This window comes from Pelobates fuscus, chromosome 3, assembly GCF_036172605.1.
Source record: "Pelobates fuscus isolate aPelFus1 chromosome 3, aPelFus1.pri, whole genome shotgun sequence".
Classification (NCBI taxonomy): domain Eukaryota; kingdom Metazoa; phylum Chordata; class Amphibia; order Anura; family Pelobatidae; genus Pelobates; species Pelobates fuscus.
The window spans coordinates 121014067-121032594 of record NC_086319.1 but is presented as its reverse complement, the minus strand read 5'-3'; the positions used below and the strand labels follow the sequence as shown (position 1 = coordinate 121032594).

The following is an 18528-nucleotide window of genomic DNA, read 5'->3' as shown; positions in this document are numbered from 1 at the left end:
TGAAATATTTTTTTAGCGGAAACCAGTGAAGGATGCATTGGTTAAGCATCATGCAAAAGCTTTCTTCCCCATAGAAAAGCAATGAATCAATGCTTTCCAACGGGGAAATTGAAGATGTTAGAAGTCTTTATGCAAAACATTAGAATGTCCAATGTCGTTTCAGGCAATTCAACTATGTTAGAGACCAGACAGAGCCAGGAAGACAGCCATTCTAGGTAGCCTTAAAGGACCACTCCACACCCCAAAAGCACTTCAACTTTTGGTAGTGTTTTTTATTGGTGATTAGTTTCCTATTTTAATTTTCTAAAAGTGCCATTTAGGTACTTTTATAAATTAACTATGGAACAGCCCCATGGCTGTCAGTCAGGCAGCCAGGGAGGTGTGCTGCCTCCTTCCATTAGCTTCCCTTGAGCTAATAGAAGTGATAGGTGTGTTCTACTTGAGTGTGCCTGCCTCTTTCCACACAGACCTCAGATCAGCTCACCCAGCTCTTCCAGACCTCAGACCAGATGTGCGTGCATGCACGAGCTGGTGTGCACACACAGAACGGTGCCCGCGCACGCACAAGGGCACAAATACAGAGGCTCCTCCATGATTGGTTATTCTCTCATGAAAAGACTGAAAGGGATGGCTTGCTAACACTAAGATGTGCAGCATTGGAAATCTCTTAATCGCTCATTCTTAAGATCTACCCCAATGACTATATGCATGACAAATGCATTAATGTATTAATTGGGGGTATATCTACTACACAGTTAACCATGAAGTGTAAACATTGGACTTTCTCTGAAAAGGGGACAGGGGCACTTCACCCAGACCACATCATCAAAAAGGGTACCTATAGAGTCTCTTTAAGTGTGTGAATGTGAAGAATATGACATCCCTCACATAATATATAGTTCACAAGCTATTGAGAAGGACAGAAAAAATAGACAGGCAGAAATGTGTACTACTGTTCATTAGAGTGGGCTTAACAAAACTTCCAGAAGGTAAAAACTAAAAAAAGGTTAACAAACATACTGACATTTGGGGAAGTTGCCTTTTAGCGTTGGTATCCAATTGATAAAATTTTCTCCAATTGTCCATTATCATATGAGTCCTTTCATTGCAGTCACAGATATTTTCTGCTGGTAATGCTTGCAGAGCAATCTTTATTGACTTAAAGGGACACTGTAGGCACCCAGACCACTTCAGCTCATTGAAGTAGTTTGGGTGCAGTGTCCCTTTTGCACCTAGTGCTACAAAGTAAACCTTTGCAGTTCCAGAGAACTGCTATGTTTACATTACAGCATTAACTCTGCCCTCAGTGGCTGTCTACAAGAGAGCCAATGGGGGCGCTTCTGGAATTGTAACTGACTTTTAGTCTGTTATTTGACGCTGGGCGTCCTCACGCTTTGCATGAGGACCTCCAGCGTCAGATTTTCCCCATAGGAAAGCATTGATTCAATGCTTTCCTAGGGTGAGGTCGAATGCCCTTGCGGCATTTGCCATGCATGCGCATTATACCCTGCTCATCATGGGACGGAGGAGGGGTCAGAGCTCCACCCAGCGCCGAGGAACATCGGTGCTGGGATAAGGTAAGTAAATTAAGGGGTTTAAACCCTTTATTTTCCGGGTTAGGAGGGGGAGCGAAGGAGGGGGGAGGCAGAGGGATCGGCAGTGCCAGGAATACAGCTTTGTATTCCTGGCACTACAGTATCTCTTTAAAACCAGGCTTTACTTCAGTCCTCACCACTAATCACACTAGCTTGAGGTGAAAACTCCAAGATCATGAGATTACCTACAGACAAAATGGAAAGATCTGACTTGCCTGTTTGACCCATTTCATAGTACAGTGGTCATAACAGGTGACATGTTTGTCACTAACCTTTTGTGTTCCAAAACAACATTGCTTCATTATGTTTGCATACGGAGCAGCCATTTTGGGTATAGTGTTCATGTGTATTTGTGTTTGTAATGTTGCTGTGTTAGTTTGATGTCATAAAGGGTTGTTCAAATGTAAGGTCAAAATAGCCAAACTGGAAAAATTCAACTATGCTTTCAGTTCAGCTACTCTGCCCTTGAATTTCAAATTCTCTCTGAACTCGTACCTTATTGAATAACCTTGACAGTGCTAGTTTGTCATCTAAATCAGTGTTTCCCAACCCAGTCCTCAAGGCACACCTACCAGTCCAGGATTTAAGGATTACCCAGTTTTGTCTAAGGTGTTTTTTCTTTTTTTTCTAAAAACACCTTAGACAAAACTGGGTAATCCTTAAATCCTGGACTGGTAGGTGTGCCTTGAGGACTGGGTTGGGAAACACTGATCTAAATGGTTTAATTGATTAATTAGGAATCATTTGTATAAGACTGACATTATCAACTCACAAGAGCTGTACATGATTTTCTGGTCACGTGCAAACTCGTATGCTATTGGTTAGAAATGTGGTTTCAGTAATTATCAAGTCATTTTTTATGTTAAATTGCAGATATTGCATCTAGAAGTCTTCTGTGAAAGAATTGTGCACCCTAAGGCTTGAATGTTTAACATAAAGTATGGTATCCACTTACATAAAACTGCTAATGTTAAAAGTACTCTACAATGTTATCTAAAAGGTGGTATTGTGATCATGATGACATTGTTAATGCGTAACAACTGTGAACATGTCACTAATTACCTCATGGTAGCTTGTAACTTATGTGAACTGAATGATCATCAAAGTACGGATGACACGAAAAGCTCAAGACCATATGACTAGTCAGGTCAGGATAACGGATGAAAGCAAAAATGGAATAACTAACTGGGCTGAAGCAGGAGTAAAACTAAAAACTAAAAAACTTAATAGTGTGCTATCGAGCAAACTATATCCATGCAAAGTGAATACATGTTTTGTCATCTGCATAAATTAGCATGCCTCGAAAAGGTATGAATGCACATGCGTACAACTGATGCAGGATGGTGAACACTGCTAAAATGGCATTGCGTAAAATGGTGGAGGATGACTCGGTCTTGTCTATATATAGAGGATGTGGATGGCACGCAGCTAAGGGACCCTGCATTGCAGATGACATGGAGATGGGGATGGTTTGACAATGACACCCTGCACTAGGATAGGTAAAATGACAGGTAAGATGAAAGTTATTGCCACATATAAATGTATTAAAGGACCACATCACACATCTAAAGCCCATAACTCAATTAAGTCACTTATGTGTTAAGTGTGTCCTCTTTTTTTAATTTTACAAAAAGTCCATATTTCAATAGACAGGATCACCACACCCAGACCACTTCATTGTGATGACGTGGTCTCGGTGACTTTAGTGGTCATTTCATAGAAGCTAGCACTTGTTAGCTCAGGGTTGGGCAACCACTGGGAATGTAATTTGCTGGGTAACTGGGGGTACCATTATTTGATGTTTAGCTACTTGCAGGTGGAGAGTACTAACCCCCACTTCTACTCAGGTGATATGATCTATTTACCTAAAACCTAACCTCACTAACATGGTCTACAAGAAACCAGGAAGGGATAACGGTAAATCAGAAGGATAGATATCACTGATAGAGCTCTGAGAAGCTTTTTATAGGCACCACAGCCGAACGAGAGTTGAGCATGATTTGTTCCCCTATCTCCTCTCTCCCTTTAATTTATTGCTCTTAAGATTTCATAGGAAGACTGCAGCTATATAAATTAGGATCTTTGGGAGGTGAGGGATAGTTGGATGGAAAACAGAATCTAATTTATTATAACATTGATACACAGCTTGGAATAAAATGTTGATTTATCTTTATGTTGTGGTTTTTTTTTCCTTTTTTTCCTTTTTCCTTTCTGTTTTGTTATTTATAATTTTTTGTTTTTTTAATTTGTCTTACTCCTGGGATACTATGAATTAGTATTGAGTAATATGATGAACAATAACATGAAATGTTATGAATACATAAAATGTACGGTACTGTGCCCCAAGAGAGTGTAAAACTGTAATAATATGTATACTTAAAATAAAAAAGAAATAAAAAAGAAACCAGGAAGGACTGAGCTGCATGGGGAAGTAACAAAACTAGCTATCGAGAGATAGCATGCAACAAGGAAGCTGCAATTGATTTTTTACCAAATGCTGAGTGTTCTAGACAAGTGATGTTAAAAGAAATACATCCAGGTGCATCCATTTACTTTTGGTAAAATAAATACTATGCAGTTAAAGTGCACAGCATTAGGAGTTCTAGATTTTTCCTTTGCTAAACAGGACAATACCACACTAACAATGACGGGCCTACCCCGCGTTACATACCCTCACTTTACGTAAACACGCAATGCCCGAACATACCCGTGAGTGTACATAAAGGTGCCTCACGAATACAGACATTCCCGCACCTCTTCTATCAGTGAGGGAACAGGAAATAGAAGGTTCTAGTCTCGCCCGGAGCAGCTTAGTTCAGTGTCATGGGGGCAATAACTTTTCACACCTTCTGACATGGCACATGTTAATAATCTCATTCTGTTTTTGTTTTATGGGTTGGGTTAGGATCTGTAAACCTCAAACATGTTAGGACAATTTTATAATGCCTACTCCTATCTGAACATATATATATATATTTTTTCAGCCCAAACATTGTCCATATTCTGCAATCAGCTGTCATCCAGTGAAATGGTTTACCCTGCCATTTTCTATAACTATGACTTAGCATCTTAGCTGCATTAGCCACAGTTCTGAGCATTAAAAGTTAAACCATAAATGCTTAAAGTGATGAAGAGGTGTTTCTAAACAAAGTGTGCAACTAAGCTGCTAACAAATACAAATTGGCACTGTATTGGCAGAAAATGAAGGTTATCAGATGAGTAAAATATTAAAGATAAATGGTACAATCTGGAATGAGACTTTATTTTTATATTTGTTTTAACTGAATAAAAGCCCACTGGAAATAAAATCAATGGAAATCTGCAGTTGCAGTATCAGTTATGCGTGTAAATTACTATTGCGATGCAGTACATGCGTTGGGAAGTGAAAAAAGGCATTGCTTCACTTTAAGTACATTTTCGTTTTACATGCATGCTCTGGTCCCATTGTGTACTTAAAAGTGGGGTATGCCTGTAAAGTAAAAGCCCAGGCCAAAGTAGTTAAGTAGTTAATAATAACGCTGATGATCTAAGAACTATAGGTCCTCAATGGATACATTAAGAACTAAGCAATGACTCTGTAGTAATTTGCAAGTTTATTGCACTGAAACCAACACTTTGCATAACTCTCAAGTGTCCCCAAATCCCACTGTCACATTTTTCTATCCTAATGTCTCTCTTTTCTAAGAGCTCCACATTGTTTGTCTGAGCGTGTAACAGAGCTACAGAGATATAAGTCACAGTAATGGTCTTTAAGATACAAGAAATATGTTTGGAAATCAGTCTGTGGAAATAAAATACATTGTTGCAGTTTGAAATTACATTTTAGTTGCATTAATGTGTATTAGTAGGTCACCTAAAATATATCTCCAAACAGCCTTGCCCCTGGTTACATACACACCCCTAAAATTAAAGTGTCCCTTTTTGTTCATTTAAAATGTTGCAAGATATCACATAGCAACATGCCAGTCAATTGATATTTAGGCTTTTTTATATATACATACAGCTCACTACAAGGTAAGTTATTGCCAGTGGTTGAATCCCTTTCTCTTTAGCCAAAGATCACATCATTTTATTAATGTTTTTAAAAGAGAATTCTTGTTAACATATCATTTTACTATATGTTAACATTTTCTTTAAACATGGATTAAAATTCCCAATGTTTTCCTTTCATGATTAGAAAAGCCATTGTGCTTATTAACTAATGTATATTAAAGAAGGAAGTGCCTAATCCATGGATCAAACAGACTATTATGATCATATAAATCTTCTCTGTACAAGACAAACTGAAATATTATAGTAGCTGATTCAATCATTTGCATATATCGTATGCTTAAAAATATAACTAATGGGACAATTAAGTCATGTCATCAGAACAGATGAGTTGTGTTTCAATGAGAATTCTTTAGATGAAAACATCATGGGGAATCTAAGTAATGGAACGTTATTAATGCAAACAACTAGTGTACTTAAATAAACAACAATTGTTTGAATAATCATAGAGTGATTGGGAAGGATTAACACAAGTTATACTGGACAATAACTCTGGTTGTACTGTTGCATATCTATATATAATTTCCTATCCACTTGTGCGTTTATTACACAAATAAGGATTCTTTATTGAAAGCACTGTTTAATAGAAAAGCTAGAAACAATGATATTAAAATGTGGGCACAAATGGCTTGTTCTTTTAAAGATGCATGCCATTGTGTTCTCTATGTGGTGCCTCCATACTTTTCAATTAAGTATACGGGCTGTCTTGCTTGCCAAGAGTAACCCATTGTGAAAAGCCTTTCTGAACGGATCATTTGTTTTTGTAAGCAATTGATAAAGGATGGACTTCTGCACAGGGGAAAATGTTGTATGGCCGTATCACTTTGTTTGAAAAACAACCACTTTTTGTTCAGTCAAGCAAACATTGCCAAACCTGGTTCGGTTTGTCTAAATTTTGTCCATGCCAATTATTCTTAAAGCTGATTTGAAAGAACCAAAAGGGTCAATTAATTAGTGGACTGCAAAATATATATACGATAAACAATTTTTATATGTATTCTTATTTATTTGCACTATAACAATTCTTAATTCCTGAAGCTAATATTCCTGTTGAAATTCGGTCAACTTTCAACTAGATTATGACTGATTAGAATGGTGATGTACCATTCAAATTCAGTTCATATTTGAACCAACAGTTGCACAAACATGGACTGGAAACTATAGACCAAAGTACAATATGCCTGGTAGCATATATGCCATCCTTAGCAGCAGACCAGACTAACTTAGTTGTGCACTGACAGTCAAATTAGTATGATTTGTTTTTACTTTATTTTCCATCACGTACTGACCAAAGAAGTACCTGATGGAAAATTATACGAGTTCATTTTCCAACCTCACCTTGGTGTAGATTAGAATTGATAGGGCCCTCACAGATCGAAAACAACTGCATTCACCAGAGAAGTCTATTAGCGCCACACTTCTTTGCATTATGCTTCATTGGAATACTATTTTATTATACAGTAAACATATACTATAGCCACCATGTTCGAGAAATGGGAGTGTGACCTTTTAACACCTCCTTCTAAATGCTGGAACTGATTATCATAATCCTAAAAACAGATTACTAGATGATAGACCACCTCCTCCATGCTAGGATACCTAATATCTCCTTGACCTGCTGGAAACTCTACTTTCCTCCATATTTTATGGAAATGTTAAAAAGACTAACTGGAAGGGGTAGATAAAAATAACCTCCACTGGAGCTTACAAGTATTCAATGATGATACACCTAAGAAGCTTTTAGTAATTTGAACAGATGCTGAACCTCTCTTTAATAGTCACAGTCCAGAGCATCGGTCCACACTAACTTATCCATCCTACCCTTCCAATGACACTACTGTCCAACTTGCACACCGGCCATTTTACTTCCTTTTCTACATTTGATAAAGTTTATAAAAGCTTTGCTGACTATGTCACAAGTGGAGCTTTGACGGATTATAAAACAGATATTCATATTAGATGATGCATATTAGATATTATATGCTACCTACACAAGTTCTGCTGTATTTATAACTATTATCTTGTAGTCTTTGATACTGTACGAATTTGCATGTTATTCTAACATGTCAATAAAGTTTTGTTTTGCACAACATGGTGACCACGAGATGTATACTTTCCTTCTGCCCTGGACAGCAACGAGTTATTGAAAATATTAATAATAATTATATTTAAAAAAAAAAACTTTTTTTTTAGGTAGGAGGTTATTTTTAAAAAATCATATAAAAAATAATTATATTCTTTAGGATGTGTGTCTGAATATGGCGTCCTTTCAAAAATATTAAATAAAAATGCAAATAAAGAAGTAATCTTTCTTCCACTCGAAGAGGATTTATATTTGACAGATTGGAACTCCACCCAAATTACTTCATGTGTGATCTAATTTAAGGCTTAATGACAAACACACAGAGAGAGAGGGAAAGCTTACATGCTCTTCATTAATTTCACTGTTCTAAACTGACATTAAAATAATTAGCAGAATGTCAACCTTCAAAAATATAATTTAAACATATGAAATCATCACATTTTCTTTCTTTCTTTTTTTTTTTTTGTTCTTTGCCAAACAAGAATTATTAAATTAAAAAAATAACTATACAGGTTATTTTGTAAATTTACAAATATTAGGGGGAGGCGGGGGGGGGGGGGGGAATGCTTACGTTAGTAGAGAGAGTGATTACACTTTTAATACACTGACTGTAAATCTATCAACAAGCAGCAAAACATTTAATTAATATGTTAATGAAGTACAGACAGGGCCTGAATTATGTTCTCACGAATGCTTCCTCATGCTACGTGTCCATTGATAGGACTCTTTTGGGAGTCCCATTGATTTAAATTAAGATATCACAAGTTATATTGCTGTAGCAAGACTATACATACTATTGTCATTGTCTACTCAGCATATTAAAGGCGATTAACAGGCACGTCGATTACTTTAAACATCATGAAAATACACCTTTCAGTTTATAGAGCTCAAGGGAGAAAGGATAAGATTGTAAAATTGCAAATTGTAAAATATTGGTATACGGTAATTAATAATGAAGTTTTTATTATTTAAACAAATGAATCGGAGAAATTTAAAAAAATGGCGTGTTTGTTAGGATGCACCCAAAACAGATAAATAGCCAGTTTAGCTACCTAGTTTTTTCAGGGTTTAGAAAAGTAAAACTGGTGGCATTTATAATAAAATAAAATAAAAATAAAACAAATATATATCAAATGTTATGTCTTTCCTTAACCTTTTTTGCCTTCAGTGATGTTTTTGTATTTGCATTTAGAATGTATCTCCTTGGGATATTCAAATGACTGCCAGGACTCAAACACAAAATGCACTTAACAGAGGTTGTCATAGTAACCCCAGGCCTGGTATCACGAAAAAGCAGGGAGAGGTGAGAAAAAACTGCCTAATATAATACAGACGTATAAAGAAAATAAAAATCAGATCATATTTTCTATATTCAATATTTTATGCAATTTGTCCATAAAAGTAATCGTTATGCAAAGACTTTTAAAAAGTGACATGTTTTTAGGGAAATGCATGCTTTTACATTCAAAATCAATGTCCGTAAATATAAATAATGGCATTGTTTAAAGATTATTGTAAAATCACGTGTTTGTTTGCTGTGTAGAAAAACTGTTTGAGATCTCTTTTTCTGGAATACACAATAAAGCTCTGTGGTTACAGATAAAGGGATGAAATTAGCAAAAAGAGAAATACCCAGTAGACAGGACTTTTTATATGTAATGTAAAAAAACATGTAATATAAAAAAAAAACACTCAATAAATACATTCTGTAAAATGTGCATACTCACATACGTATGACTACTGACTCTAAACTAGGAGACAGTCCTAACCCTCAATGGTGAGTTGGTGGTATGGAAAACACAAGAGTGTAAGAGTGTGTCTTATAGAATATATTCTGGTGGGACTGTGCATTGATCAGACCTTTATGGTCTATGGTAATAAAATAAATGTCCTGTTCTGGAAGACTGGGATCTTGATTTTATGACAGCTCTGTCTCATTTCAATATATCCAGATTTCCACTACCAACAAGTTATCTAATAATATAACTACTCGTTGCCACAAAAGTAGTCCTATCAAGGCATTGGTTACCAGAAACTGTTCCTAGTTGGTCTCAGGTCCTCTCCCAACTTAAATATCAATATAATATGGAAAGGGGCATTTATTTTCAATTAGGTGAAAGCTCAGTCTTTGATTAAGGTCCCTGGTTTGGGACCTTAATTAAATAGCCTTCGCATTTTAACCTGTATTCTGTATATATGGCATTCAAGGGTTACGGATTAAATATAGTACTCCCCCCTACAAACTACCCCATGCCTTAGGTTGAGAAGTGGTGTAGCAAGTTCTAAGGAAGTAAGCTCTTACAATTGTGCCCTCTGATCTCTGTTGAACCTTTGATGGCCCGCACCCAAAATGTTTAGTCTATGTTTTATGCTCTTGTCAAATACTGTATAACACAGCTGACATAAGAATCATATGCGTTGTCTGCAGACATGTTTTGTTAACCCCTTAAGGACTGAGCCAAATGTACACTTTGTGATCAAAACAAAACGTAAACAAAAACTTGAATTTTACTATATGTCTGTTCAACCGTAATTCACCTCTTTCATATAAAGTGCATCCACACCTATTATAAATCATTTGATTCGAGAAACAGGAAACAGGGCTTTCACTTAAAATGAAATATTTAGCTATAAAACATTATTTAATATGAATAAACTATAGAAAAATGGGAAAAAATTTATTTTATTTTTAGTTCTACATGACATTTTAACTGTGAATGTCATAATACTGTTTGCTTTTACTGCAATAAAATACACATATTTGTATTAAGCGATGTCTCACGTGTAAAACATTACCTACTATGTACAGGTGTTATGGTGTTTTGGGATGTTACAGGGTCAAATATAGCATGTTACATTTTTCAATTTTTTAACATTGAAATTCACAAGATTGGTTACATTGCCTTTGAGACCGTATGGTAGCCCAGGAATGAGAATTACCCCCATGCAATAGTAGACAATCCAAGGTATTGCAAAGGGCGTATGTTCAGTCTTTTTTAGCAGCCACTTGGTCACAAACACTGGCCAAAGTTAGTGTTAATATTTGTTTGTGTGTGAAAAATGCAGAAAACTAGTTTGAACGCCAATTTTGGCCAGTGTTTGTGACTAAGTGGCTTCTAAAAAAGACTGGATATACCTCATTTGCAATACCTTGGGTTGTCTACTATTGCAAATGGTATGCCATCATGGGAGTCATTTTCATTCCTGTGCTACCATACGGTCTCAAATGCAACGAAACCAATCTGACGAATTTCAATGTGAAAAAACTGAAACTCAAGCCTTATATTTGACTCTGTAACTCTTGAAACACCATAAAACCTGTATATGAGAGGTACTGTTATACTCGGGAGACTTCACTGAACACAAATATTAATGTTTCAAAACAGTAAAACATATCACAACAATTATATTGTCAGTGTAAGTGCTATTTGTGTGTGAAAAAGGTAAAAAAATTAACTTTCACTGACAATATCATCGTTGTAATACATTTTACTGTTTTGAAACACTAATATTTGTGTTCAGCAAAGGCTTCCAAGTAAAACAGTACCCCCATGTACAGGTTTTATGGTGTCTTGGAAAGTTATAGGGTTAAATATAGTGCTAGCAAATTAAATTACCTGGACTTTCGGCCTGGGTTGTCAGGCAGGTCCCGCAAATTGTAATTAATAAAATGACCTAATTATGTAAAAATATTACATAAATATATTTATAGAGTTATTATATATATATAATTTTTTTTAATAATTTTTATTTACATATAGGTATATATAGTGATGTATACATATATACTTATGTATATAGATATATATTATTTAGTTCTACGTGTGTTTTGATATCAATATATATATATATTAATATCAACATACAGTTAGAACAAAATTACACACACACACATATATATATACATTATTTATTTATTATTTTCTTATTCACATTTTTTAATGTATTAACATATTTATTTATTTTATATTATATATAAATATATATATAATTATATATATTTAATCAATATCATTCTACGTGTATTTTGATATTAATATAAATATATAATTATATATATAGTAATATTAAAATACATTTAGACAGTGTATGTGTATGTATGTGTTTTTATATATATATATATATATATATATATATATATATACTTAAATCATATATATAATATCATATATAACATATATATATATATATATATATATATATATATATATATATGATCTAAGTATATATTTGATTTTAAACTGCTTTAAAAAAAATATTTAACTTTTTACAGGCAGCAGGGGGAGTACCTATCATTCCAAGCACTCCCCCTGCTGGCACTGCTGTGGACGGCTATGCTGTCCATGTGATTGTGTGGTCCTCGCAAGGACCTTGCAATTACATGGCCCAGGAGGGCCAAAACGGCAGCAGGGGGACTCCCTGGGATGCCAGGTGAGTCCCTCCATCACGATCACCGGCAGGGGATTGCCGGTGACCGGGGAAGTAAATAGGGCGGTGGGGACGTGCTATGCCGCCCGCCGGCGTTTAGAGCCGGGTCCCCAAGGACGGCATAGCACGCCCGCCATCCTTAAGGGGTTTATATGTCTCCTTTCATTTTTTTTATGTGATGTCTTATTGTAAAAAAACAAATATTACTCTAATGAATATATTTACAATAAAAATAAAAAAATCTGTGATACTGATGATACTGTATATTTTTGTTTGAAAACATTGTCATTTGAATTTCAAAGATATGCGTAAGTAAATTATATATATTGAGCTATAAAGAAAAGAGTTGTAGTAAGACAAGAATTTAAGAGGTACTAAACAAATATATTTAAATTGTAACATTAATTTCTTTTTTAAAGGACATGATCCCTTTTCTCCATTCTTCACAGTAATAAGGTTAACTGTTTATATGTTGACATGTGACTACCCCAAGGCAAATTGTTCAAGGTGATTTATTTTTTGTAATTTAGCTAATTGAAACAAATTATCAGTCATGGCAATGCAACCTTGAAGATTAAAACAGGACACAAGATTTGTTTCTTTAAATGTAGCCTGCTATTCCATAGGGGGTTTATTGCTATTTTTAGTATAATGTGTGTATCTATATATTGCGTGTGTAGATATACATTCCAGGCATTTAATACGTCTAGAAAAAATGATATCTGACTGCTACTTAAGAAACACATATTCAAATCTATATATACATTATTTTTTGCTAAAACATACTTACTCATAAAAATTTGTCCAGCCTGTCTCGTCACTTTTTGTTGCTAAAAGACCAGTATTTCCATCATAAGTCATTAAGGCAAGTTCCATATTTTGTGTTGAGACTAACTTTAATCCTCCATTGGTTGTGAGTGCCAAGGTGATGATCTGATTGTCTGGCATTAGAAAATGTCTTGGTGTACCATTTGTGTCTCTACGAATCTTCAAAGAATTTCCGCTATTATCAATCACTTCTATGATATCATTATCGGCGCTGTAAGTAAAATTGTATAAATATTCTCCGGTCACAAGGCTTTGAGTGTATTGGTGAATCCCGTTGATATTGAAGATATAGAGTTCCTGTTCCCCTGGAGATGCAACTTCATATTGATTAAATGCTGTTAGAACAGGTTTATTCTGAAGAACTGCCCTTATACGAATGTTCCCAAGATCTGCTATGTACACTGTGCCATCAGGTGCCACTGCTAAAGATGAAGGTGAGTATAAAAAAGCATCCGTGGCATAACCATCATCTCCAGCATAACAATTGCAGTTGACATCATCTTTGCAGTTGCAGTCGGATGCTGCCCCAGCTAGTAAAGAAATTTCTCCATTTGTTGTTACTTGCCTTATCCGATTAATCTTCTTTTCATTTGTTTCTGCAATGTAAAGGATCCCAGTGTGGGAAATAGCTATGGCACTTGCTGATTCCAGTGCAGAATGAATAGCCAGCTTGCTGAGAGAATAGTCTATTCCAGGTACCTGGCAATGCATAGGCCGACCCGCTATGATGCTGACTTGATGATTTTCCGTTATCCGCAGTATAACATTGTTCTCAAGCACGTAAAGAGAATTATCCATTGGGTTCACAGCTAGATCTGTTGGCCATTCCATACGCACCTGCAAATTATAACATTGTTAATTTCAGTCACCTTTAAATCAAAAATAATAATAAACACAATTTCATGCATGTGTACCCCCCACTGCAATAGATGTGCACTATAAGAAATAAGCCATGTATGTCTTAACAAGTGCTATTGGAGTGGACCGCTTTACCTGTGTGATGTCCATACTTGAATCACAGCTCAGTGGACGACCGGCTGCAAGGTCATTAGATCCTAGCAGAGTAGATATGATTCCATTTTGGTCAACTTTACGTATCATGGTTGCATCAACAAAGTAAATGAGTCCGTTTTTATCGACTGCAATACCTATAAGAAGAAAAAAAATAATGTTAATTATTCATGTATATTTGCAATGGAAAAACAATAAAATGTCATGTTTGTATGATTCCTTTATTTAAAATAATTAATAAGATGTTATTTAAATTATGAACTTGTTACTATTGGTATCCCATTTTTCCTTCTGACGCTAACTTTAAAATAATTTTAACACAGCACTTTTTCTTTCATAGGACAAACATATCTGGTCACACTATATGCCCACCTAAACTTGCATTTTACTTTTAATTTGTATTTAATGGAATTGTGCCATGGCAAACATGTAAGTATAATTTTGAAGCTCTACATATACTCTGTACGTATAGTGTTTACCATTTGACTAACAAATGTATAGATGACAAAAAATATTTAATAATAGTTTTTGCTACAATTCTGTTACAGAGATGCCATTATCCTAAAACTAGGAAACATAGGTCTTGATTTAATATTTTTGGCCTTTTATCATTTTGGACTTGATTTTATTATTAATAAATATGTTAATGTTGATTTTTAAATTATATTGATATATAAGAAATATAGATATACAGCAACCTCAATAGATAGCACTCAAAGGACTTAAAAAGTATTTTCAAATGTACTGCTTTATTGTGCAATTTATTACAAATGTCCACGTTTAAGTTCACACTAGGACCTTTACCATATACATATATATATATATACTATGTTGCATATATTGAATTTTGATATTTTAATATTCTGAAAAATTATTTTAAAAGTTTATTGTAAAATATTGAATGGTTTGAAAAGCTTATTCAAAATTAAATCTAATTAAATCAAGGCCATATTAGAGGTGACATATAAAGTATTTTATTCTGTGATTACTTATACTGTACATATATGAAACTAACTTAATCTGTCATCCATTTATTGTGCATATTAATTGGGTAACTAATTTTAATAAGTCGTTTTGATTTTTTTTTCCTGTAATTACATCCATATACCTATGTACTTTTAAATAACTGGAGTTACGCTGTGTGGGTGAGTCACACATGTTACAGGAACATTCTATAATCTCTTTATAAAGAAAATATGGCACAAAGAATATTTCAGTTAAAAAAATGTTAATTAAATTTTTTAATTTAGAATTTGTTTTTGAGATGTAACATTAATGTGCACACTTTAACATATGTGATACAAAAAAATTTAAATTTTATCTGGGATATGAATAATTACAGCAACTCGATGTTTAACAAATTAACATTTTTAGGTATTACAGTGGTTAATTCTATTGCATTTTAAATGGCAAGCTTAATGTGTAGGGTTATATGAATATATCCTACATCTGTGCATTATAGAAAATATGATAACCGATCTCTACAGAATTTTATTTTCATGGTACTTCGACCTTCCTCCATTTTACACAAGAGAAATATATAATTGGATTTCAGAATCTTGGAATCCATTTTAAAATCAAATTAAAGGTGTGAATGATCCACCTTGTTTACTGTTCACGATTAGTATCGTCAATAGGTGACAGTGGATGGGGAGTAGAGGACAATAGCTGGGAATTTGAGTGGAGAGCATTTACAAAGTGTTACTTGCACTCTTTGGTGAATTTCCAATCAACTTAACCCCTTAAGGACCAAACTTCTGGAATAAAAGGGAATCATGGCATGTCACACATGTCGTGTCCTTAAGGGGTTAAATACCAGTGCTAGAACTGTGTTATTAAATAGGATGTTGTTTTTAATAAGCTTCTCAAATAGTTCAATACCTTTAGAAACGTTTTCAAGTGATTTTACTACAGCAGTCACCATTAAGGTCTATTTTTTTATATAATCCTTTGGATAATCTTGTAACTGTATTGAATCAATTCCAGAGCTTATTAAATTGAGACCTTAATTTGGAAACATAGTAGAAATCACACAATCCAAAAACTGGATGATTTTGATCATCAGATTTTGAACATACAGATTCAAAGAGACTATTATTTAATATTGTAATGAAATGACAACTAATAACGTAGCATATATAAATATTATGTAAGCTTACAGTAATATGAAATTTATAAAAATAAACAGCATGCCGCTGTTTGTGCTCTTCTGTAGTGTGGCCAAGCAGCAGCACATTGCCTCTGCCCAACCTCAGTCTCAGTGCTCTAGCAGGACATAACACACGTGACATATCCATGCTTTACACAGAGTGTGGCTATATGTGGTGGCTGAGCTTCTGCCAGGCAAAATCCGGTCATTGAGTGCTCTCTGAAAAGCTGCATCTCCCACTGGACAACCAGGGATCAGGATACCCCCTCCCTGTCAGTAGGTAAGCCTTAAGGGAGTGGGGAAGAAACTGCATTTCATCGTTTTAATAATATTATTAAAGCCCCTTATCTAATCCTCTAAACCACCTAACCCTCACTATAACCCCTAACCTCCACTACATCCCCTACCCCCCTATTGATCCTAAACTCCCCACTACAGCCCTCATCCCCATTACATTTTCTAACTCCACTACCTCCCATTACAATCCCTAACTTCTCACTACAGCATTTATACCCCACAACTACTACACCTATCCTACACTACATCTTCTAACCCATCACTTCAGCTCCTGAGCCCCCACTACAACCTTTATACCACACCACAGCTCCTATTTCCCAATACACCTCCTATTTCACACTACTTAGCTTATACCCAACTACATTCACTATCTCCTGTTACAACCCCAAAACCCCACTACAGTCTCTTATCCTCCAATACAATCTCTAATGGAGAAATGGAGCCATTGCCATAGAAACATGCATGCTTGGACTAGACATTTGTAAAGTGGAGGGGTTAGTAAAGATAATCACGTCCACTTGGGATGTAAACTAAAATGTCTGCACCCAGGTGTCTGTGAACCTAGGATCAGCCCTGTTTATGTGTATATGTCATAGGCCCATATAAACCCCACATAGTAGAAGATCATGCTTCAATACCAATATTCGATTTAGAAGATGTTTATTTAACTATCAAAACCCTTTTTTGATGGTAGAGTAGACATCACTGTCAAACTATATTTTGGTGTTGTGACTACGAGGTCTACTTTTAATTGTGGAATAAAAGTCATTTCAGAGTTATAGATGGAGTACATAAGCATAATGACCAATTTATTTTTTACATACCTCGAGGGTTTGTCAGAATGGCATCGACTGCTTTTCCTCCATTGCCGCACCTGGCTTCGTCAAAGGGCATACATTGCTCTCCATTTCCAGCTATGACTTCCAAATTGGTTGCGATATCTTTAGCACCTGTCAGTGACTTGATTTTAAAAATTCTGCGACTGTTGGTATCGGACAAAAATATTGAGCCTGACACAGGGTCTACAGCCAGGTAATATTTGTGGGCAATGTTGTTGCTTTAAAGAAATAAATCATAAAAACACACATATTATTAAAACAAGTAATACGAAGGGAATAGGTCATGATGATTGAATATATCACGGTCCTTTACATTTCCTATGTTACACAAAGAATACTCAGTTGCGACTAAATTTATGCTATACATGGAGATCGTTTCTATATTTGCCACATTTATTGAAGATCACAAGACCCTTTCAGTGCACAGTAAAGATTTCTTAATCAAATGCTCCTTTTGCAGGCAAATTCTACCATGTCAGAAAAAGTTTGCAGGTTTTTCATGTGGAGATTACAGTAATGGAAAGCACACAATAATCACAAAATATGCTTATGTATAGTTCTAAACATATACAATGAGAACTGAAAATAATTGCTATGGAACAAAGGTTGCATTTCAGTACTATAAAAATGATCTTCCACCTCTTTGTATATACCATGCATGGGTATGATATAATAACACGTAGTATCTGTTTGATAATGGTAGTTATAGTTCATCACTAATATCCCATTTAAATAAATTGAGGTACAATAGGCTATTCAGCTATTCATGTTGGAATATATTAACATCATAGCTAAAGGGCCATTCTAAGCACTAAAACCACTTCAGCTTTATTTAGTCATTTTGGTGCACCCTCTCTTTTGTATACAATTCCTTTGTTGTGAAAATTATGTTTTTGTTTACATCGCGTTCTAAAAACGCCTTTAGTAAATTACTACCGCTGTTCGCAGGACTGACTTTTGGCATCCTCACATCTATAATGGGGACACTGAATGCTCCTCATTGTACTCTGTGTGTCATCTTTTTTTTTCTATGACATTATAAAATAATTTGTTTTTGTGAAGGAAATAAACCGATGACATAAATGCAACCATATATGAAATTAATGGATTTTGATGTGGATTTGGAGTTAACTTTTATAAGAAAAAATATATATTTTTTTAAAAATTTGAAAACTGGTCAGCATGTTTGTGGTTAGAGACCTCTGAGCTAATTTGTTTCTCGCAAAAAAATGTGACATCTATTTCTGT

The 18528-nt window shown here is 34.9% G+C and overlaps 1 protein-coding gene across 2 annotated transcripts in view; it reads right to left on the bottom strand.

The window, feature by feature from the left end:
- Window positions 1-18528, bottom strand: part of TENM2 (teneurin transmembrane protein 2) — a 2177747-nt gene that overhangs the window by 33594 nt on the left and 2125625 nt on the right. For both annotated transcript variants that reach the window (XM_063447436.1, XM_063447438.1), the window contains 3 exons: window positions 17266-17498; window positions 13978-14132; window positions 12947-13821 (listed from right to left, as the gene is read on the bottom strand). In XM_063447436.1, coding sequence (XP_063303506.1) covers window positions 12947-13821; window positions 13978-14132; window positions 17266-17498 — 1263 coding nt within the window. The remainder of the gene's footprint in view (window positions 1-12946; window positions 13822-13977; window positions 14133-17265; window positions 17499-18528) is intronic.